We start from the raw sequence: 25,901 nt of genomic DNA, 5'->3' as shown, positions 1-25,901 counted from the left end.
TTTATCAGGTTTAGGACCTCTCTGGTGGAATTTTTGGGGTCACTTAAGTATACTATCATATCATCAGCTTAACTTTTTTTTTTTAAACAAGAAAATACTCATTGGGAAAAAGACAGAATATTCAACAAATGCTGCTGGTCAAACAGGATAGATAAATAAGGAAGAATAAAAATGGATATTTATATCTCACCCTACACAAAACTCACCTCCAAAATGGATCAAGGCTTTTAGCTTAAGGTATTTGAATATGACAGATTAAAATATAGAGACCATGTAAACTTATTCACACAGAAAAGAATTTACTGAGCCATATATATTCAGCCACCACAGTTGGGATGTATATATATTTGGGGGGGGGTCTTTACTCTAGATGCTAACCTACTATAGAATACACTGTTGGTAAAGATTATCTAGGTTTCTTCATATGAGCTATAGAACTATTTCCTATACAGAATGTTTTTTTTTTTTTAATTCATGAGGTCCTGTTTTTTAATTATTGGTTTTAATAAATATATGACCAGGGAAATTCAATAAATTCTTTTCTGTATGCATTAATTTTAAAAATATATTGTTACTAATAGTTAAAAATTAAAACATTGATGGTTATAAAGGAAGTACATAGCAAAATGTCTAATAGACCAAACTGTTTAATCTCTAAGTATACTTCCCCATTGTGAATCTAATCTAAACATCTTGCTTCCTGTTTCCCTGAGAAAAGAAAGAGAAGAGAATCTCTTTAAAGTCCCTACTCCAACTACTGGTGCAACCAATCTGTGTTTTCTTCAATCTCTTCTGAGACTAGATGTCATGGTTTTGTGCCTCCATAGGCTATTCCACCTGCCTATAAACTGGAGTCATTCCTGCTGCAGATGGCTACTCTTACCTGTTTCCTTTTCCCTTTTCTTTTTTTTCTTCTTTTCAATAACTTCTATGAATCTATTTTTAATATTTACCTTATTTTTAATTAAGTGTGTGCATGTGTGTTCATGTTCATATGAGATAATGTGCTTGCCACATGTAGAAGAAGAAAGTGTTGGCTCCCTTGGAGCTGGAGCTATAAGCTGGTGTAGAGTCACCTGAAATCAATGCTGGGGATTGAACTCATGTTCTCTGCAAGAGAAGTACATGCCCTTAAACACCAAGACACCATTTCAGTCTTCTTTTCATTTGTTATTTTTATATTTATTTATTTTTGTTTTGTGTTTGCATGCACATATATGGATATATTCATATCATGTGCATTTGTAGAGGTCAGAGGATAATTTGTCAAAATTTGTTCCATTTTTCTTTCTTTTTTTTAATTAATCATTTTAGCCATTTATAGTTTCAAATGATATTGCTCTTCCTAGTTATCCCTCCAAAAACCCTCCATCCTATCACCCTTCTCTTCCTTCTCCTTTGCCTCTATGAGGGTGCTCCTCCATCCACTCACCCACTCCTGCCTCACTGCTCACCCTACCCAGGGCATCAAGCCTCCACAGAACCAAGGTCCTCCCCTCCCATTGATGTAGATAAGGCCATACTCTGCTACATATGTATCTAAAGCCATGGCTACCTCCATGTATACTCTTTGGTTGGTGGTTTAGTCCCTAGGAGCTCTGGGTGATCCAGTTAGTTGGTACTGTTCTTCCTATGGCGTTGCAATCCTTCTCAGTTCCTTCAGTCCTTTCCCTAGCTCCTCCACTGGGATCTCTGAAGCTTAGTTCAGTGGTTGGCTGTGAGTATCTGCATCTGTATTGGTCAGGTGCTAGTAGAATCTCTCAGGGAACAGCCATACCAGGCTCCTGTCAGCAATTGCTTCTTGGCATCAATAGTAGCATCAGGGTTTTGTGTCTGCAGATGGGATGGATCCCTAGGTAAGGAGGTCTCTGGATGTGCCCTATAGGGATCAAACTCAGATCATCAGGCTTAGTGACAAGCATTCTTATCCACTGAGCCATCATATTGGCCCAACTTTTCTACTTTCCACAAACAATTGTGTCCTCTCTTTTGGCTTTACCTCAGCATATAGCAACATTATTTATTAATGTTAAAACTTTACTAGACCCTTTAATCTCTCAACATGTAAACTTGCTCTTCTTTTCTTTAATGATATTCTATAGCTGTTTCCACTTCTTTTCAAGCTAATCAAGTTTTAAAAGCAGTTTTTGAATTACAGGAAATATAATTAGAAAATAAAGTTTGTATATAAACATTATCCAATGCATACAAGTATAGAGACTTTTCTTACTATGAATATCTCATATTAAAATATATTTGTGGTTCAGTCGGATCCTGGCAGAAGGTGTGGTGGTTCAGGTCTTCAGTAGCTCTTTCTGTCTCCCTTTCATTTTCAGAAACATGGCCTCTGATGTGGCTGTCTCTGATGGTGTCATCAAGGTGTTCAATGACATGAAGGTTCACAAGTCTTCAACGCCAGAAGTGGAGAAACACAAGAAGGCAGTGCTCTTTTGCCCAAGTGAGGACAAGAAGAACTTCATCCTGGAGGAGGGCAAGGAGATCCTGGTAGAAGATGTGGGGCAGACTGTGGACAACCTGTATACCACTTTTGTCAAGATGCAGCCAGACAAGGACTGCCACTATGCTCTCTATGATGCAACCTATGAGACCAAGGAGAGCAAGAAGGAGAACCCGGTGTTCATCTTTTAAGTCCCGGAGAATGCACACCTTAAGACCAAAATGATATGTTCCAGCTCCAAGGATGCAATCAAGAAGAAGCTGACCTGAATCAAGCATGAACTACAAGCTAACTGCTAAGAGGAGGTCAAGGACCGCTGCACCCTGGCAGAGAAACTAGGTGGCAGCACCATCATTTCCCTGGAGGGCAAGCCTTTATGAGCAGCTGCCAGCCCCCTGCCTGGAGCATCTAGCAACCCCAGATCTGATCTTGGGTGTTGCAGGTCTCCCCTCTCCTGCCAGACCAGAGGGGTTTGGGGATTCCCAGCAGCGGGAGGGCTATTCCTTCACTCTAGTTGCCAAGCATCCCTTCCACCTTCTGGACCGTCCTTCTCCCTCCATCCCTGATGGTTCTGGCCTTCCCAAATTACTTGTGATCTTTTGATTCCTCTTTGGTTGAAGCAGACCAAGTCCTGTCTTAGGCATCCAGTTTAGGGGGAGCCTGTATATTTTTTTTAATGACATTCCTACTCCTCATTCCTTCCCATCCCATGCTGCCAACTTCTAACCACAATAGTGACTCTGTGCTTGTCTGTTTAGCTCTGTGTGTAAATGAAAATGTGGAAATGACCCTCCCTGCACCAGCTGGTTGCCCTCCCCTTTCCTTTGATCTTGGACACTCATAGAAGCAGGACCAGTAAGGGACCTTCAATTTAAAAAACAAAACAAAACAATAAAAAGCCTAATTAACAATGAAAAATAAGATATTTGTTATGATTGACAAACATGGTTTCACTATTCTGAAAGTACATAAGTTTTATTAAAATTCACTACTTGTGTTTTATAGTTTTATGGACTTTAAGGATTTTTCTTGTCACTATCAGAGTATCTTAAAGTCTAGTTTGAATGTCTTAAAACTTCTCTGTCTTCCCTCTCTGGTAAGTAATACTTGACTTCTAATTATCACTTTCCACAGAGCCTCCTCCAACAGAATTCTCTATCCTCCCACCTTCATTTTTACCTCATCATCTGTTCCATCATTCCTTTTTTGAGACTTTGTGATTACTATGCCTATCTCCTGTCATCACTTCCTGTCTCAAAAAAAAAAAAATCCTAGCCTCTTTTGACTCTTCAGCATTCTCTATTCTTTACCACACCAGCCAAGCGTAGTTAATAAAATTCGGTCTGTTTGGTGTCTTCTCCAGAACTTTGGATTATAATATTTTGAGGACATATTTCTTATAATCTACAGTCTATGAACAAGTCAAACTGTGTTCTGCCATCATCCAAATACTATACAAGATAATTCCTTCACCTTGGTCCAAACCATTATGTCTTTTAATTCTGAATCTAAGCAAACTTTAAGCCTGGCTCTACCCTACCACACTTGTGAAAATTAACGTGTTCTGTCCATTCAGTCTTTTACCAACAACAACTGAAAATATCATTCTTTACTACTTCTGTTGATTAAATTAATTTTGTGTATTCAGTTTGCCTGTATGGTTTTTATTTTAAAAATGGATATTTTTGTTTTATTTTCACTTAGCAGTAACATCTGTAGACACACAAAGTAAATTAACCTTAATAATTATTTCTTAAAATTCTTTTACATTCATTTACTCTGTGAGTGTGTGTGTGTGTGTGTGTGTGTGTGTGTGTGTGTGTGTGTGAACATGTGTGGAAGTTAGTTCTCCATCCACCACATGGGTCTTTGGAATTGAACTCTAGTTATGAACCATATGTTTAAATTTACTGAATAATACTTAAAATAAAATGTATACTTAGGCTTGTGATCATGGCAGAGTAGCAGGAACTTAATTTACTCTTTGTGGCTAAACAACACAAAAGAAAAAATCTGTGACACCATAGATTAAAAAAAATCTTTATTTATATTTGTTCTCTGATAACTTCAGCATATGTAATTCTTTCTGTTTAGTCTCTCCCCTACCCTCTCTTTTCTCCTTCCCACTCCTATTATCTTCCCTATTAGACTCTTCCCACATACAAGTCTCATTGTTTCGTTTTGTGACCTGCTGGGTTTAACCAACTATGCCATCTGGATGAGTTGGTTTTCTTTTTCTTTTTTTAAATTAGATATTCTCTTTATTTATATTTCAAATGATATCCCCTTTCCCAGTTTCTCCTCACCCCCCCAAAAAAAACCCTCCCCCTGCTCATCAACCCTCTCCTGCTTTCTGGCCCTGGCATTCTCCTACATTGAAGCACAGAACCTTCACAGGACCAAGGGCCTCTCCTCCCATTGATGACCAACTAGACCATCCTCTGAACTTTGCATTAGAGCTTGGTGAACTCCAGTAGGCAGACAACCAAAGACAATGTCTGTCCCTCCCTCAGATATTGTCCAGTAAAGAGGGGTAGGGCTCCTTCCTGATCCATGATTGATTGTCTTCAGGCTCAGTCTTCTGAAAGCCCATAGCAGTCACAGCTATTGCCATGACTATGCCTGTGATAGACCTGCCATGATTATGCCTGTGTTAGAACTGTCATGATTATGCCTGTGTTAGACCCGTCACGATTATGCCTGTGTTAGACCTGTCATGATCATGCCTGTGTTATACCTGCCATGATCATGCCTGTGTTAGATCTGTCATGATTATGCCTGTGTTAGACCTGTCATGATTATGCCTGTGTTATACCTGTCATGATCATGCCTGTGTTAGATCTGTCATGATTATGCCTGTGTTAGAACTGTCATGATTATGCCTGTGTTAAACCTGACATGTCAGAGGAAAGTATGACACTGCACCTCTCTTTGTCTTCCAGCTTCTATATTCTTTCCACTGCATCTTCCAAGATAGTCTCTTAGCCTTAGAGGAGATGACACAAATGCCCTGTAGAGGACCGAGGACTCAACTCTTACTTATTCTCAGTACCATGAACAACTATAAGTCTTTGTATTTACTTTGTTCATTGTGGGGGGAAAAGTTTCCCCCATCACAGCTAAGAAGAAAATTTATTAAATATAATCATTTTGGATAATTGTGGTTACTTGTCACATGTGGCTTTAGGACTTGCAAATTCTGTCTTCACTGCTTTGAGACATGGCTAAATACATGTATAGCTAATTTGAAAGGGAAAATTTGTCAAATGCCAAAGTAATAGTTTGGACTTTGTTTATTTTTTATATTTGTTTTATTGAATGAATAAATCTAGTGTTAATTTTACCAGCTCTTTTTCTCTTATAAAAATGTGCATATAGATTAGATGTAATGACATATGCCTATAATTCAAGTATTTGGGAAGCTAAGGCAGGGATTACAAGTTCAAGGCTGGCCTGTGATACAGAACAAAATAAAAAGTTAAATGTAGATATGATAAAACTTGAAATTTATGTTTGTGGCTTGTACTTGTAAACTGTAGTATATATACATTTAAGGATAAACATCATTCTAGTTGTTCTTGTCCCATTGTTTTGTTTGTGATTATATTATTCAGTGAAAATTATTTTATTATTCAGTTTTATTATTTTATTTATTAAATTTATTAATAGTGAAGTATTAGGGAAATAACTTGAGATAGCTAAGAATCTCAAGAGATGGCAGCAACCTGGGTTAAAAGAACTTTCATTAAGAAATCTACCAAAGCTGTGTCAAGATGAGTTTTAAAAAAAAGGAGTTCCCAGGAACATCTGCCAGGACTAACCATCAGCACCCTAACAGGAAAAGCCAAAGCTGTGGGAACTGATCAGAGGCTACAAAGTATGCTTGGCTCACAACACAGCCACTCACAGTTGTCAACCCTGTGCGAATGAAGGAACCACAGCTGCGTGGAGTTTGACCTGGCTCTCCACAGCTCACATAAGAGAGAAATGAACACTCTATACAGAAGGGGAATGGAAAGTCCACAAAAGAAGAATTAAATTGATAAAAATAAATGCAAAGTTTATCCCAGACCAAGACAAAGGAGAGGAAGCAGCAGATTTTCTAAGGAGACAAAAGTAACTTTCAGCCCAGTGACCTCATTTTCCTCTATCTCCCCCTAGGTCTTTCCTTATCTACTGCAGCTATTATCTTCTGATGGTTTTGTTATGTTGCATCTCTATCCAACTCTATCCCAACTCAGCTCTAATTTTTTCCTATGTGATGCAATATATCCGTGGATCATTTCAACACAGTCTTCTACTCTTCAGGACTTTTACTTTTTGGCTCTTTTTTTCCCTGCCTTCCCTTTCCTTTTCCTGTATCCATTGCTCTGTCAAGGCATAAAAGCCCACCTAGTTTATTATATCTGGATATAGAACTTTGCTCCACCTTTTTAGTCTCCCATTAACCCAAACCCTCATATATCCACTCCAGGTGTTCCTTTTGCTTTTAATATTCCCATTCTGACATGTATTTTTCTCCTCTACATCCCATCCAACAAGCTCATATTAATTATTAATCTCCCTGTGACTGCTTACTTATATTTTCTTTCTTCCAATGCCCACATTTTCTAAAATATACACAGTAATATACACAGTATGGTCAGGGTCCCTCTGTTCTCTAAACCAACTGGTACTTGTAACTCTATTATCAGAATAGGTTAGCTGATAGAGAGCAATTATTGATGCAGACATGAATCAAGCCACAGGGGTGGATTAGTGACAGAATTTGGTTCTTAGAACATAAGCCAAACATTTAATATCACCATGATTGTCCCAAATAAAAGATATAGAGATCTTTAGATTTATAATAAGCTTTAAGTGAGGTAACCCAATCTCAAAAGGACATACACAATATGTATTCACTTATAAGTGAATCTTAGCCATAAAATACAGAATGCCCATGCTATACTTCACAGTCCCAAGAAGGCTGGACAGGATGGAGGGCACAAGTAAGGAAGCTTGAACTTCACTTGGAAGGGAGAAATGGAATGGTCATGGAAGGCAGATGGAGGCGGGGAACTGGATGGGAGAGGAGATAGGGAGGGGAATAGGAGGTTCAGGTTCAGGTATATGGGGGATGACCAGATGTCAGAGAATGAATGGAAATCTGCAACCAATGGGGGCGGGGCAGGGAGCATCTCCAGAAAGAGACAGAGACCTGAGATGGAGAGGTACCCAAGAACCAATGGGGATGTCCTTAGCTGTGACTCACAGCACTGGGGTACAGAGCCTGGGATGGCTGCCTCTAGTGGTCAGGAATCCTGGTGGAGTGAAAGGACATGAATCTACCCACAAAATGTTCGATCAAAATCTTATCCTGTCTACAAGAAATTCAGGGATTAGGGAAAGGTGTAGAGACTGAGGGAATGGCCAACCAATAACAAGCCCAACTTGACACCCTTCCCATGGGCACCAATCTCTGACACTATTAATGATATTTAATTATGCTTGCAGACAGCATGACTGTTCTCTAAGAGGCTCCAACCAGCAGCTGACCCAGACAGATAAAGACACCCACAGCCAAACAGTGGATGGAGCTTGGGGACTCTTATGGAAGAATGTATGGAATGATTACAACCCCAGATGGGATAAGAACTCCACAGGAAGACCATCAAAATCAACAAAACTGGACTCCTGGTGCTCTCAGAGACTCAACCACCAACCAGAGAGCATATATGTGCTCGACTTAGGCCTCCTGCACACATGTAACAGATGTCAGTTTGGTCTTCATGTGAGTCCCAGACAATTGGAACAGAGGCTATCCCAAAAGTTGTTGCCTGTGTGGGGTATATGTTCTAGATGTATGCCTTGTCTAGCCTTAGTGGGAGAGGAAGTGCCTAACATAGCAGAGATTGAGGTGCCAGGGTTGGGGGATACCCAGGAGGAGATTACCCACTTAGAGGAGACAAGAGGGTGGCAGGGAGGTGGGCAGTAAACAGGATGTAAAATGAATAAGTAAAAATTAAATAAATAAAAAGCAAACAAACTCCAAAACTGGGCAGGTATCAACCCTCTATGCTAATTTGTCTATTTCCCGTATTGATCCCCAAGATTCCACCTTGGCGGCTCCCACTCCATTAGATCTCATGGCCATGTGTTCAAGATCCATGTTTCTCCACTGGGACCTGTTCTTCTTTCTCCTGTCCCCCTTCCTCCTGGACCCTACCTCAGACCCCAAGCCCAGGAATCTTTGTTCTGCTTCCTCTCTTATGTCCAGTGTAGGCTGTAGGCATCTTTATAGCCCAATTGAGGGTAACTTGGGGAGCAAAGTTTGCACAACAAAAGCTGACAAGTCTTGGGGCAACCAGGTCTTAGGGAGCCAGTATTTAGCATTTGAATACATAGAAGCACCACATCAACCCTCTACAGATCTCTGTGAATTCAGAGCCACTCTGGTCTGTATAGTAAGCTCCACACTAACTAGAGCCACATAGTGAAATCTTGACAAGTAAGTAAATAATAAAAAGACACAGACTAGCAGATTGAATTAGGAACCAGAATTCCCCTATTTGAAGCCTCCCAAGAAACACTATCAAGGATAAACATTATTTAGGGCAAACGGAAGAGAAAGAGTATCCCAACCAAATCCAGTCAGGAAATGAACAGGCATTGCTATTCTATAGTCTGACTATATTCAAATCTTTTCAAAAAATGATAGTCTATTATAAACTGATGAAAGGAACAAGCCATCAAGGGGAAATTAACAGCACAGAAGAGACCTGCACCAAGCACTGCCTCGTAGATTTTCATAAGTCAACTACTACTAGACTGAAAATCAGACTTTCTCAAACAGTAATGGTGTCTTATGAGACTAAGAGTATTCAAAAATTATCAATACAGAAGTTGGAAACTAGATTCAAAGTTCCATCCTAAAGATCATGAAGCATGGTTAATTTCACTTCATTCTAGAGATGCAGAATGTTGGTTCAACAGACTTATGTCAGTAAAAGTAATACACCAAGTAGACTCAAGACATAAACCCCACGATCACTTCAATTGCAGCAGAAATAGACTTTGACAAAATCCAAGATCCCTCATGATAAAAACCCAGAGAGGCAGTGATCAAGGAAACACATCTCCACATAGTAAAGGTTATACATGACCAGCCTATATTAAGTGGAGAAAAATAAAAAAATCATTACCATTAAGATCAGGATCATAACATGGGTCCCACTCTCTCTGTTCTTATTTGGTTCAGTGTTTGAAACCATAGCTACAGCAATGAGAGGAGATAAAATGGTTACAAATAGGAAAAGAAATTAAAACATCTCTATGTGAAGGTGGTGTGATTCTGTACATAAGAGACCCAAAAGCTAACTGGAAACTCCTACAGCTGATAAACAGTTCAAAGTGGTAGATTATAAACCAGTAGCCTTCTCGCATTCTAAGGATAAACACTGAGAAAAAAATCGTGGTAACAATCCTATTGACAGTAGAAAAATAAAAGAAAATTCCAAAACAAACGTAGCAAAGAAGTTGAAAGACTTGTATAATCTACAATGAAAAATGTTAATGAATAAAGACATCAAATAAGACACTGAAAGACAGAGAGACCTTCCATAAAGATGGATTAGTAAAATTAACCTTGTAAAATGCCCATTTTCCCCTAAAGCAAACTACAGATCCAATTTCCAGGGAAATTGAAGGAACTGGAAAAAAGTACATTACATAAGAGAACGCTGACACACACAAATCAAATGCAGCAAGTGTTTCATATGTGAATCCTAGCCTTGAGTCTTTATCTTTGTGGTTTTTTTAAGATATATATTTTTTATTAGATATTTTCATTATTTACATGTCATATGATATCTCCTCTCCCAGTTCCCCTCCAAAAAAAAAAAGAAAAAAAGTAATAAAAATTAAAAACAACAACAACCAAAAAAAAAAACCAAAACCAAAACAAACCCCTGTCCCCCCGCCCCTGCTCACCACCCCACCTTCTGCTGACTAGCCCTGGCATTCCCCTACACTGGGGCATAGAACCTTCACAGGGCCAAGGGCCTCTCCTCCCATTGATGACAGAGTTGGCCATCCTCTACTATACATATGCTGCTGGAGCCATTAGTCCCACCATGTATACTCTTTGGTTGGTGTTTTAGTCCCCGGGAGGTCTGAGGGTACTAGTTAGTTCATATTGTTGTTCATCCTAAGGGGCTGCAAACCCTTCAGCTCCTTGGGTCCTTTCTCTAGCTCCTTCAATGGGGACCCTGTACTCAGTCCAATAGATGGCTGTAAGCCTCTACTTCTGTATTAGTCGGGTACTCTCAGAGCCTCTCAGGAGACAGCTATATCAGGCTCCTGTCATCCAGCACTTGCTGGCATCCATAATAGTGTTTGGATTTGATGATTTAATATGGGAAGGATTCCCAGGTGGATCAGTCTCCGTATTGTCCTTCCTTCAGCCTCTAGTCCATAGTTAGTCTCTACAACTTCTTCCATGGGTATTTTGTTGCCCCTTTTAAGAAGGAATGAAGTATCCACATTTTGGTTTTCCTTCTTCTTGAGTTTCTTATGGTTTGTGGATTGTACTTTGTGTATTCTGATCTTATGGGATAATATCCACTTATCAGAGAATGCATACCATGTGTGTTCTTTTGTGATTGGGTTACCTCACTCAGGAAGATATTCTCCAGATCCATCCATTTCCCTAAGAATTTCATAAATTCATTGTTTTTAATCGCTGAGTAGTACTCTATTGTGTAGATGTACCACATTTTCTGTATCCATTCCTCTGTTGAGGGACATCTGGGTCGTTTCCAGTTTCTGGCTATTATAAATGAGACTGCTTTGAACATGGTGGAGCATGTGTCCTTATTACATGTTGGAGCATCTTTTGGGTATATGTCCAGGAGTGGTATAGCTGGACTCTCTGATAGTAGTATGTCCAGTTTCCGGGAGAACTGCCAGACTGATTTCCAGAGGGGTTGTACCAGCTTGCAATCCCACCAGCAATGAAGGAGTGTTCCTCTGTCTCCACAACCTTTCCAGCATCTGCTGTCACCTGAGATTTTTATCCTAGCCATTCTGACTGGTGTGAGGTGGAATCTCAGGGTTGTTTTAACTTGGTCAAGGAAGAAATAAAGAAAGAAATTAAAGACTTTCTAGAGTTTAATAAAAATGAAGCCACAACATACCCAAAATTATGGGACACAATGAAAGCAGTACTAAGAGGAAAACTAATTACTTTAAGTGCCTCCAAAAATAAAATGGAGAGAATATGCACCAGCAATTTGACAGCACATCTGAAAGCTCTAGAACAAAAAGAAGCAAATTCACCCAAGAGGAGTCGAAGGCAAGAAATAATCAAACTCAGGGCTGATATCAACCAAACAGAAACAAAAAGAACTATACAAAGAATCAACCAAACCAGGAGCTGGTTCTTTGAGAAATTAACAAATAGATAAACCCTTAGCCAGACTAACTAGAGGGCACAGAGACAGTTAATCCTAATTAACAAAATCAGAAATGAAAAGGGAGAAATAACAACATATATCTCTGTGTTTAATTCTGAGTACTTGTAACTACCAAACAACTAGCTAGGGATCAGTGATTGGAATTATAGAACACCAGTGATATTGAAGTGGCTTAGGCAAGGTTATCTTATCCTGACCTCCTCTATTCTAGAGTCACATTTTCCTTTAGACAAACAGTTTCTCACTTCTTTTGATAATCTTTTACAACCCCAAAATGGCTCTCGTTTGGCTGAGAAAGAGTCCTGATGAATACAAATAGTTTCTCTGAATGGTCTTTATCTGATGTTTTATAAGACTCACTTCATTATAAAACTCTCCTCAGCCTGCATATGGTCTTATTTGCCTGCAGCCTTCAGACTTAAAAACCAATGAAGCAAAACAAAGAAACAAAACAAAACATAGAACAGAGGAGTTTATAAGGGGAGAGATAGATAACACTAATGATGTTTTAAAAGACCACATTATGGATAGAGAGATGTTTCTGCAATTAAGAACCCCTGCTGATCTTGCAGAGGATCTCTTCTTCCAGCACCCATGTGGTCGATATCAATCATCTGGAACGTCAATTGCAGAGGATCCATTGCCCTCTAGAACATCTAGACTCTGACAACCACAAGTGGTACATACACACAGGAATGTTTATCAAGTAAGATAAAACAAAAAACATATTTAAAAATTTGAAAAAGAAAAGGTCCATGGAAACTTGTTTTATACACTTCAAATACATGTACATGACACATAAACATGTATATATATATACATGTATAAATATACATGTATATATTTATACATATATATATATATATATATATATATGTCATAGAAACACATACAAATTTTAATTGAAATTGTTCTACCCAAGGTACTTTGGGCTTTGTGATATCTTTTGTGTAGTCTTCACCTATCCATAGAAACAGCCAACTTTATGCTTATTTGTTTTTGCTAACTGTTTACTGTTTTGTCTGATACTTTAATTCACTGGTCTTATAGAAACCATGTTTCTTCGGAGATAAATTGGAGTGCCTTAAAGAATAGTTTCCAAATTTGATATTTTAAACACTGGAGTTAAATGGAAATATCTTTATGAATTTGTTCTTTGTCTTCCTCTCTTAGGAAGGTCCAGTCATACCATTTTCTCTGAGGAACACTACTTCATCAGGAAAGTGCCTCCCAGTTTAAATAAAGGAGACACATACAAAGTTCTCCTTGCAACTCCGAGAAGACAGTTCAGCATTTTAATAACTCCCACTGCAAGTAGATTTCAGGACTGAATCACTTACCTCCTAAAGGCCTTTTAGAGGTTTCTATATCAAGATGGGAGAAAATATATATTCAAGTTCCTGGCTACTAATGCTTGCTAATACCATCATGATTTCAGAAGACTTACACATTTTTAAGATGTGGTGAATCATATTCTGACTGCATAGCTGATAAGTAGGTTAAAAATCAGGTATTATGGTAAAGATCTTGAGAGCAAATTGTGTATATACATATGTGTATATATATATATGTATATGTATATACATATACATATATATATATATCTTGAAGAAAAAAGAAGTCAGATTATTCTAATGCAGAGTGATTAGAGTTGCCTGTCTAGAGATGAAGTGAATAAAAACCTTCACTTATGGTGATTGTGAGCATAATTTTCATCATAATTAAATCTTTGTCATGGAACTATCAGAAAGAGCAAAGTGTGTAAGCCAAGATAAATGAAATAATTTTGGTTAAAAGAAAATTTAATTACTTTGGTAGCATAGCATTGAATCACTAAATTGAAGCAAGATTAGAATATTTTATTACACAATGTTATATCAATTACTACTAATAAAATTAAATGAAGTATCATTTCTGAACAACATTTTCAATTTCAGAAATGTCTTTGGCTGTTACTCAGGAGCTATGCTAAGAGGATTAAATAAAATCATCTACTTTAACTCTCAGGATTAAAGAGGTCAGCAGGTTAAAAGGCTGTTGAGATATGATTATGGTCAAAAACATCATTGCTACTTGTAACTACTGAGTGATGGTTCCATTTTGAGAATTCTACAATTTGTTATCTAAAAATTTAACAGTGTTTATTAATCATAAAAGGCAAATTGAATGTGTGCACTTAAACAGTATGTAAATATACTTTCTTTTTCATGAGAAAACAGGAAGCTACATGAAAAAATAAAATTAATGGTAATGGCTTAAATTTGAGCCTTGATTGTCCAGTAATAGTTAAAGACAAAACAGTGAGGAAGATTGTAGTTTGGACAGTACAATTATTTTGTACAGCATTTAAGATGTGAACTTGTGATTTTATTTCCTCTTGTCATCTTCCTACTTCTGAATGGGCTATGGAGTAAGCCACAACTACACTGGACATACTATTTCTTCTTTGAAGGCAGACGATTCAGTGAATGGGAATTTTGTGTTAAGTGTTCAAAAGTGATGCCAAATTATTTTGGAAGAGTTGCTTCAATTTTTACTAAGATTTACTCTTAGCCTAGAAACCATAATGCCACTCTATTAATCTTCAGTCAAAAGTAATTTCAATCCTAGTCTCAGATTTTCATGTGATGCTTGTAATATGTTTCAATTGTTATTTTAAATGTATTTTAAGCTTAATTAGAAGTAAGTTAATGAAAGAGAAATAAATAGTGGAGAAAATCAGAGTTTATTGATTCTATTTCCATTTGAGCATCCTCTAATTTATGACAAAGACTTTATTCTTTTCTAACTCTATACAGATCAAGAATAACTTAAATGTTACTATAGAAAGATACTTTAAATTTCTTGGCACAGATACACCTTGTTTCATACACATATTTAAAATTTTGATCACTTTAGGTGAATTTAGAAAATTTGTATATAAAATAAACAAAAATCCAATTTTGAAGATGGATAAAATATAAGATTAGATATACTAACATATCTACAAATAGACAAATTATCACCAAAACTTTAGATGAAACACACTCATATATCTACAATGATTTAATGTAGCAAATGACTCATGACTTTACCTATAAACATACTGATTTAACTAAAAAGGAGGAAAGAAATTATATTGGTGACATAGATTTTTTTATAACTAATTGAGCTAAAATAACATTAGATTATTGATTACTTGACTAATTATGCTTGATCAATTTTTCTAATAAACATGTACTTTGCTAATATACAGGTCAGTCACACTTTCTTTAGTCAAAAGTCTACAATGTGTTAGTTAGATGACTGGAGGATCTTGCCTCATTTCTCACATTAGCTTTGGTAAACCAGGACCAAATTTTATTTTATTTCACAGTGTTTTTTGACAATTTGGTAGACATTAATAAACAATAAAGTTTTCAAAACTTAGGAGGACTATAAATGGAAAAGTTAACTTTAAAATTATTTGAGTCCTGAAAATACGGTTCTAAACATCTTATCTCAGTTTAATACACTAACTTTGTATTGCATAAACTGGATCAAAGGAGGATAAGTGGAATATTTTTATTTTTTACCTTTAAAAATGTTTTGGGATTATAACATCATATAAATTGAGATTCCCATAGAGTGTTTACAAGTATACTTTTTTGATCACTAATAGTTTCATGAGTTTAAAATTTTAAACTAAATAATTTGTCACTCTCATAGTGATTGAGTGAATTTTTTTGATCTCATCATATTATTCAAATTGTTAGTTAAATTGTCAAAATGGTTGGTTCAAAAATAATTCCACTTCTTGTGCATCAGTAAAAGCTTTGAGAGCTCAGCTCTTATTTTCTTGTATGTATATGTATATGTATATATATACATATATATATACATGTATATATGTGTGTATATATTTATATGTATATATATGTATATATATATATTGTTTAGCACATTCTACAAACTTAACACTTGTTTCTATCAATGTCCACCCTGCAACATGGGTGTAGTCAGATAGGTTATGAGGGCTATAATACTGGACCTGACATGTATTGTATTTGGCTGATGGATAGATCCAAGAAGCTGTGCCTCTGTAGTGCTATCCAGTATTTGTTGTTTAAATCGTCTCAAAAGAAAAACAAGCATCTTGTGCCTAAGAACATTTTTAGATGGATTCTACGTAACCAGTGGATTAGATAATCACTAAGTAATGTTTTAAGTTCTTCACATGTTGTTATAAATATATTATGTTTTCCCAGAACTGTAATTTTTTGTTTTTTGTTTTTTATGACTACAGAGCAGAGTCCACGGGTAGATGGAGAGGCTTAACCATTCCAGAGTACCGGAATTTGTATTACTTGGACTCACTGATTCTCCTGAGCTTCAGATATTCTTCTTTGTGGCATTTTCCATTTTCTACTTAATGACAATGCTTGGGAACTGCTTAATTCTGTTCACTGTCCTGTCCACTTCACGTCTCCACTCCCCCATGTTCTTCCTTCTCAGCAACCTTTCTCTGATTGATATATGCCTCTCCTCCTTTGCAACACCAAAGATGATCATGGACTTCTTTGCTCACCACAAGACCATTTCTTTTGAGGGGTGCATTTCTCAAATCTTTCTTTTGCATCTTTTCACTGGAACTGAAATTGTACTGCTGATTTCCATGTCTTTTGACAGGTATATTGCCATATGTAAACCTCTGTACTATTCAACAATTATGAGCCAAAAAGTATGTGTTGGACTTGTAGTAACTTCTTGGATGGTAGGCTTCCTACATACAATGAGTCAACTAGTTTTTATCCTCTATTTACCCTTCTGTGGTCCAAATGTGGTAGACAGTTTCTTCTGTGACCTTCCTTTGGTAATCCAACTGGCTTGTATAGATACATATGTTCTTGGTATCTTCATGGTCTCAACCAGTGGTGTTATTGCTCTTATAAGTTTTCTGCTTTTGCTCATCTCTTACATTGTGGTGCTTGTCACCATCAGGGGCCACTCCTCAATTGGCTCATCTAAGGCTCTTTCCACCTGCACATCTCATTTCATAGTTGTGCTCATGTTCTTTGGACCATGCATTTTCATTTATGTGTGGCCTTTCACAAACTTTCTGATGGATAAAATTCTCTCTGTATTCTACACCATCTTCACCCCTTTTCTGAATCCACTTATCTATACTTTGAGAAATCAAGAAGTGAGAACAGCAGTGAAGAAAAAAATGAGTAACCAATATTTCTCCTTTGGGAAGATAAATCCACATTATACAGTGAAAGGCTTGGAGTGATCCAGAGAATAAGATGAGGTTTTCTAACAGAATAAGAGATAATTAACCTATGATCTACCTGTTTAAACATTTGGTCTACATTTATGATACTAAGAAGTCAGGGTTGAGAGATTCAACAGCTTGTTTTAAAACTAGTGCTGTGTTTGTTAGTTTTTGTGGTCATGGGTCCATTTGATGATGTGTTGACATTTATAATGTATTTTCATAAAAATGTTATGTTGCCATAATTTTGAACATTGATTCATTTTCTTGTATACATGAAATCTATGCACATATATACAAGGGTTAATACTCTGTAAGAAGTTTAATATGAACTATTCTTGTTTGCTTATCCAGAGTATTTCTCTTTGACTATCTTGTGATATTTTATGGTGTCCATTTTAATTTAAAATCTTGATTAGGATTTTGAACCATAACAAGCTTTATTCCTAACATTAGAAGATTTGATAGTATGAAATAATTATTTTGCATAAAACTAAACAATTTTAATCACTAGATCAAATTGTTTGGATTCTAATGCAAATTTGAACCTAATAGATTAATACTTTAGCAATCTATATTCTCAGTTAGTGTGAAGATTACTGCTATCAGATGAGTGATGTAGCAAGTAATTAATCAATTGAATATCTGTGATGTTTTAATCATAGAAAGTAGATTACTTAAATAGACTGTCTTTTAGAACTTAGCTATGAATAATAGGTATAATGGACCCATTTACTATTGATTTTTTTGTATGAGAATACCATTAACTGCTGAATTCATGATACATTTTATATTTTAAATAAAATAGCTCAAACTATTCTTAAAATTTTATAATGCTTGCACTTAGTTTTCAATATTATATGGTTATTGAGAAGGAAAATGAAGTTAAAATTTAAAATATATGATTCATTTCTACTCCATTTGGTTTATTACCAATAATGTTAATTAGATTTTTTTAATCTAAAATGATCTTTGGATGATAGGTAAATGATCAATTTTCTAAACTGCTAAAGATCCAAAAGCAAAGAGAATTTTTCCTAATCCAAAGTTAACTCATGATAAGAAGCAAAGTACATTGATGGAGACCAGCAAGGCACACTGAGCTAGGTCCTGGAAGACTCATTTTACCCTTTTAACCCTTTTTTAAATCTCTAACATGAGAATTATGAAAAGTAGATTAAAATGTTTATGATAATGTTTTATGTAAAATTGGAATGTGATTTCTATTTTCCTTGAACTACCTCAACCTACGTCTTAATTTTAATCAATATGCTTCTGAACAGTAGCTTTATTCTGGGAAAAGTACTAGCAAAATCACACTTAACCCTCGAATTTTGTTCTGTTTTAAAAACTAAATGATAAAAAATTGGTTTTCTTTGTAATCTAGAATGTGTGATGAAGCTAGATTAGAATGCCTAATGTTCTGATATACTATGAGATTGTTTCTCCCTGATTTAACGGATATAAAGAACTATAAAAGCAAGCTGTCACCAGAGACTTAGCATCCTATAAAAACATAAGCTCTTGCCTCTCAAAGAAGCAACAGCTTCAAAGATACATTTTTAATATCTGAAGTTTTTTTGCATATAGAAGTTCATAAAGAAATGTAGTATTAAAATTAGGTATAAAGTGACACATTTAATTTGAGAGCTAGCTTATTTTTAAGTAAGTATATACTCATTTTGTTGCCTCAGGTAAGCAAAACATACAATACATGTTAATATATATTTGCCTCATTTCTATTCTTATGCAAAAATATCTTTATTTAAAATTTGAAGTCTAGCTCTAAAATACTATTGTTTGCTTCAGTAATTCATTGTTGAGTATCTTGTATTCCAAGTCTTTTTGGATGTTACAGGACCATTCAAGTACAGGATCTGTTTCGTTGTCATAGAGAGATGTTGCAAATTTGAATTGAAACCCCACAAGTTTGTTCTATTTCTAAAACTTTGAGCAATTTTTTTAAAGTTTTTTTATCTTTACTTTCTTTTTTTTAATTTTTATTTTATTTATTTATTTTTTTTACAGTTGTCATAATATATTTATTTTAAGTGCCATCCATGCATATCAGTTCTGGCAGCGACAATCCTAATGACACTTGGAATATTTCTTTACAGCACTAAACGGTTACAAAGAATGGGTGCCACTCACCATTGGCAGAATATGAAATCGTGCAATAGGAAAACTGTAGAAACATTAAAACACTGACTGTCCAACAGCAGCACAGAGAGCAGGTTGTTTCTGCACAAAAGCCAATGCATGTCACCACATATATACAATATAAGTATGTACACTTATCTTTACTTTCTTCACCTATAAATTTGTTGTAATTGTTACAGCCACCAGAGACTACACATGAATGTGGTCTTCTGGAAGAGGGGAAGGGGGAAATTAAGGGAATCGGATGGGGAGAGGAAAAACTAAAAATGGGACTGAAATGGTTTCTGCTCACAGTCCAAAGTGTATTATGCTACTACAAATCAAGCAGGCAGAGAAAACCCCTCCCTCAGTTTGCCAGGATCTCAGGCCAAATTAGCATTCTGATGCTCGGTCTTGAAGGCAGGCAAAGCAATTCAGCAGGGCATAGCTGTTAGTAGGAACTTGGAGAGAGGCAGAGAGGTGACTTAAACAAAAGGGCTTTGAGTCATGAAGCCTCACCCTAGGTGGGCTGACTGCTTGTGGCAAGGCAAGGTCTGAATCAGCTTGGGAGAGGTCACAGTAATTGTGTGTAACCATTGTTGATGTTGAAACTATATACATATACATATATATATATGTACATATATGTATATACACATATACATGTATGTATATATGGTGTCTAACGGTAACAAATACTAAATAATAATATTGTTACTTTTGCTGTTGTGTTAAAAAAGCACAAAATTGCTAGAACTGAAATAGAAGAGTCTTTCTTGATCTTGCCTGACATAGTACTATATTAGTAAAAATGTGTTATTTTTCATAATATTAGATACATGCCAATTACTTCTGTCTGGGTTTATCTGAATATTTATTGTTATATTGTACAGCTATGTTTTCTAAACAAGTATTTATATTTTGCAACTTTACCTTAAATTGAAACATTCCACAACTGTATGGAAAAGGTAAAATAAGTATACTGTGTCTGACAGGTCAGTATCTTTACAATATTTTCTTTCTTTCTTTCTTTCTTTCTTTCTTTCTTTCTTTCTTTCTTTTTTATTTTCTTTCTTTCTTTCTTTCTTTTTTTCTTTCTTTCTTTCTTATTTTCTTCCTTTCTCTCTTTCTGTTCTTTTCTCATATATATTATATTCCAACTGCAACTTTCATCTACCTAGTCTCATCCTATAACCTCTGCTTTTTTCCAAATCTACCTCCTCCCCTAGCTTCCCTCAGAAAAGAGTAAGCCTCCCAGGAAATCAACCAAACATGTTGTAGCAAGCTACAATAAAACCAGGTATATAACCTCATGTCAAGGTTACACAAGACAACCCTATAGGAGGAAAAGTGTCGACCAAGTAGCGAAAGTTAGGGACAGCACCTGTTCCCACTGGTGAAATTCCTACAAGAGCACCAAGCTGCTCAGCCATAACAAATATTCAAACTATATGAAGAACTCAAGAAACTAGACATCCACAAAGAAATAACCCACTTAGAAAAGGGGATGCATATCTAAATCAGAGAGTTTTCAATGGAGGAGTCTCTACTGGATGAGATGCACTTGAAGAAATGTTCAACAACCTTAGTCATCACAGCTGTCAGGATGGCGAAGATCAAAAACAAAACTGACCACTCATGCTGGTGAGGATATGGAGCCTGGGAACAAGCCTCCACTGCTGGGGGTAGTGAAAACTTGTACAGCCACTTTAGAAGGCAATATGGCAGTTTCTCAGAAAAGTGGAAATCAGTCTACCTCAAGTCCCAGCTATACCACTCCTAAAGGACACTCTATCCTATAACAAAGACACTTGCTCAACTATTTTCACAGCAACTTTATTTGTACTAGGCAGAAACTGGAAACAATCTAGATGCCCCTCAACTGAAGAATATATAAAAAATGTGGTACAATTACACAACGGAGTACTACTTACTCATCTGTTAAAAACAATGATATCATGAAATTTGCAGGCAAATAGATGGAGCTAGAAAAATTCTTCCTGAGTGAGATAACCCAGACCCCAAAAGACAAACATGGTGTGTACTCACTTATAAATGGATATTAGCTGTAAAGTAAAATACAATAATGCTATAGTCCATAGACCTTGAGAAGTGGGTAATAAGGAGGGCTTAAGGGGGAATGCAAAGATCTTAATGGGAATGGGAAAGAGAATAGAATTCCTTTGTTGCTGTTGTTGTTACTGTTTTTGTTGTTTGTATCAACTTATACGTATGTATGTATGTATCTCCCTCCACTCCTCCCAGTCTCTCCCCAACCTAACTAATTTCCCAGATTCATTCTGCCTCCTTTTTCCTTCAGGAAAGAGTAGGCCTTCTAGGATATCAAGTGAAAATAGTATAACAAGTTACAGCAAGACTAGGCACAAAGCAACTTATCAAGGCTTGATGAGGCAAGTCAGTAGGAGGAAAAAGGTCCAAATAAAAGTAGCTATAAAGAAGAAGTTTCAAGTATGATTTGTATATTTTGTCTTTGTTCACATATTCAAAGATAGTTAATGTAAATGTTTTAAATTTTATACAATATGATTTATTTAAAATATTAACTGTGAATAAATGATGATTTGTTATCTAATCACTTTATATCAAACACAAAAAAATTAAGTAGAGGCATGGAGAGTTGAATTTCCAACAGCATGAAAAAGTTGTTTGAGGATGTGATAGAAAGTATATCATAAGAAAAATTCAAAGTGGATAGCTCTGAAAAATAAGTCTCTGAATCTAGAGAATGAGTTGGTATGTATGTAGCTTATTTCTAGGTAACAAATTGTGTTCTGAACATTACCTCACAACTGCACAAACTAGACATAGTAAATGGCTTTGAATTCATGCGATATATCAGGGTAGCCATTCCTTAACATGTCACTTATTCACATATGTGATGTCATCTCTCATCAGTTTTTATCCTTGATTTTTCTCTTCAGCCTAATAGAGAATATCTGTTGTTGAAGAATGAAGGTGAATCACAATTGGAAGAAGATATGTGTTAGAGATAAAAAGAGATTTATAGTACAGATAGTTAATAAAAATATTCACTGATTTGTTCTATATTTTATTCTTATCCACCACCTTTTACAATTTTTTTTTTTTTTTTTTGGTTTTTCAAGACAGGGTTTCTCTGTATAGTCTTGGCTGTCCTGGTACTCACTCTGTAAGCCAGGCTGGCCTCAAACTCAGAAATCCATCTGCCTCTGCCTCCCAAGCGCTGGGATTAAAGGCCTGCACTACCACTGTCCGGCCACCCTTTACAATTTCTAAAAGAGACCTTTAAATTTATTTTTCACTATTGTTTGTATGTATTTACTGTATTTAATACTAAGTCTCATTGAGGAAATTTGAATGTTATGTATTTTGACCATACGCACAATACATACATAAACATACATATGTATTTGTATACATATTCTATCTATCTATCTATCTATCTATCTATCTATCTATCTATCTATTTATCTATTATCTATCTATCATCTACCTAACTATACCAAGCCCACTCAATGGACATTGGTATGAAATTATTGACTGCAGTATGAGTGACTTATCAATGACTACATACCTGAAGACAACTCCCTGGTTTCCAGCAGCTCTCTAGTGCCATTAACTTCATTGGAAAGATAATATTCTATGAACATCTTCTCCCTCCCTTGTCTATGACTGAATATCTTATGCAACCACTATTCAGGGAACTGAAGATATGCAAGTTCATGAGTGCTATGGCCATGCAATGTTCATAAGACAGCATTTCAGGTCTTCTTTCTTATTGTTTAGTTCTTATGTTAGCTTTGTTCACTGTTTCACAAAGGTCCTTGATCCTCAGAAAAATTGATATAGGAACTCTAGCTGAGTACTCAACAGTCACTTGTTATCAGTACCTTAATCATCTATGTATGAGTTTCTTTACTAAATGCCATTCACTAAGAAGAAAACACCCATGTGATTAAGACTGTGAAGAGTTCTCACTTCACAGTATAAATATAAATATAAATATTTAACAGGTATAATATAAATATAAATATTTAACAGGAAACTTGACAACATGCCCATTTAGTGAAACAAAAATAGTAGGTCAACCCTGGTGTCCAAGTCCTCCCAGTCATGGACCTACTAGGCACTAACCCCTTATATTTTACATTGCAGCCTGATTATAAAACCATTGCTATATTTTATCCCAGCTGGCTGAACAAGGCTAAATAATAGGAAGGAAGCTTTCAACTCACTTTCAGATTTTTTTCTCTGCATTCTGGAAGAAAGGCACATGGTGTCTTTTAATGGCAGGAGGAGCCAAAATCAGTTGGGAAACTTCCTCACATAACTTTTCCATGCTTTCAGGACTTGCTCAGGATTGATAATGAATATAACACTGTGAACAACTTATTTTATGGCTTGGTTGGTCAGATAATACCCACCTAATGATGAGCAGCTCAGGCCCCTTGTTAACTTGATAGACCCCCTTTCAAATGATTAGTTTCTATTAAAGACAAGTAGCAGGCCAAGGTCTTTCTTTCAAAAGGAGAGTAGATTTCTACAGATTGTGATAGAGCCTTGTTCCAAAATCCTAAGTACCTCCTCTGTGCTTTACTATAATGATCTTCCAAACGCTCCAAGCAGCATCTCCAATCTGCCACTCCTACACACACGTTCTGCTGGATCCTATGCTCCAAGTGGTAGAGTATACTGCACATCAGCCTGCACTTGCTGAAAGGCTTTGTCTTGTTCTAGGCCCTACCTAGTGCTAGCAGCATTCCAGGTTACTTGGCATATGGACTAGCATCACACACATAATTGAGGAAACCAAGTAGGACCACTAAATGCTGTGTTTCTTTCTAAGGGGTGGGAAGAACCAGGCACAATAACTTATCTTTCACCTTAGAAGTAATATCTCTCTATAACCCACACCACTAGATTCCTTAAAATTTTACTGAGGGAATAGGGTCTTGAATTTTTGTTGGATGTATTTTTCATCCTCTTATGCACATATGTGTTAATAATAGTTCCAAAGTGGTTGATAGCTCCTGTTCACTTGGTCTAATCAGCATAATATCATCAACGTACTGGACCACTATAATATTTTGTGGAACAGACAAGATCATTGCTAAATAACTTATGACATATGGTTAAATTGTTAGTAAACCTCCGAGATATACTTACGTAAGTATACTGCTGGCCTTGACAACTGAAGGCAAACTGCTTTTGGTGGTTCTTCTGGACAAGTACTGAGATAAAGGCAATTGTTAGATCAATAGCTGCATATTGTACATCAGGAGATGTGTTGCTCTCCTCATGTAAGAACACAATATCTAGTACAGCAGCTACAACAGAAGTCAATATTTAATTATTTTTGTGATAGTCAGCTGTCATTCTCCATAATCCATATGTTTTCTGCACAGACAAGATACAGGATTCTGGTAATTTGAATAACAATGGCCCCCATAGACTCATATATTTGAATAGTCACTCACCAGGAAGTATAACTCTTTGAAAGAATTACAACATTTAAGAGACATGTCCTTGATTAGGTGTAGCCTTGTTGAAGTGTGTCAACAAGTGTGGGGGTGGTTTTGATGTTTCACAAACCCGTTCCAGGATGAACTCCCTAGTCCTGCCTGTGGGACAGGATTTAGCTCTCACGTACTACTCTAGTGTGGTGTTCCCCACCGTTATGTTGATACATTAAACTTCTGAAACAGTAAGCAAGCCCACATTAAATGGTTTCTTCTGTGTTTCTTTGATCATGATATCTTTTCCCTGCAATAGAACACTGTCTGAGACAAGGAGTTAAAGAAAGATGTAGATGGAACACCTACCTCTGCATCCTTTAAGTCCTTAATAGTAGCATTAATTTCTACAGTTATTTCATGAATGTGATATTGATTTTGGTTCACAGGTCTGCCCAGCTACTTGTGTTTAAATGTTTCCATATGTGGTCAAGTTGACAACCAAGATTTGCCATCACACTCTTGAAAATTAAACAACTCATTGGTAAGTGATGAACTGATCAAAGAAGAAATCAAGAAATAAAAAAATTCTCCTGGAATTGAATTAAAATGAATATACCACACAACAAACTCTGTGGAACACATTAAAAAACAGTCCTACTAGGGAAAACTATAGCTCTGAATGCTATATTAAAAAACTAAGAAAAAGTACAAATTAGTGACTTTGTGATCTAACTCAATAAGTAAGAAAAACAAAAACAAACCATATCCAAACACACACAATCGCAAAATTTAATAAAAAAAATCAAAGTAGAGATTATGTAAGAAAAATAAGGAAAACAATATAAAGATCCTATGAATAAAAGAGCTGGTTCTTTGAGAAGATAAACAAAATTGACAATCTGTTGGCTCAACTACACACAAGAAAGAAAACAAGAACCCAAATTAAGAATCTGAAATGAGCATGCTGGCCTTTGTAATATAGCTAATGCTGGATTTGAAATACTGATACTCTGGCTTCTATTTACTGACTTCTATGATTATAAGCATATACATCTATCTGAAATGAGTTTCTGGTAAAAATAAATTCTCTTAAAATATATCTTTAGTTTTAGTCACATTCTATTATTTATTTGTTTGGTTGCTTGTTTACGTGAATGTTT

The 25,901-nt window shown here is 36.1% G+C and overlaps 1 protein-coding gene and 1 pseudogene across 1 annotated transcript; both read left to right on the top strand.

The window, feature by feature from the left end:
* The first annotated feature begins 2,340 nt into the window (after window positions 1-2,340).
* On the top strand, window positions 2,341-2,838 carry LOC116084908 (annotated as a pseudogene).
* Window positions 2,839-16,195: 13,357 nt separating this feature from the next.
* LOC116084711 (olfactory receptor 4K2-like) lies at window positions 16,196-17,164 on the top strand. The gene has a single exon (XM_031361878.1). The coding sequence runs from the start codon at window positions 16,196-16,198 to the stop codon at window positions 17,162-17,164; it is 969 nt and encodes a 322-aa protein (XP_031217738.1).
* The last annotated feature ends 8,737 nt before the right edge of the window (window positions 17,165-25,901 follow it).

The sequence above is a fragment of the Mastomys coucha genome, unplaced genomic scaffold (assembly GCF_008632895.1).
Source record: "Mastomys coucha isolate ucsf_1 unplaced genomic scaffold, UCSF_Mcou_1 pScaffold9, whole genome shotgun sequence".
Taxonomy (NCBI): Eukaryota; Metazoa; Chordata; class Mammalia; order Rodentia; family Muridae; genus Mastomys; species Mastomys coucha.
Note: the sequence above shows the minus strand (reverse complement) of the source record. Positions and strands in the feature narration are given on the sequence as shown.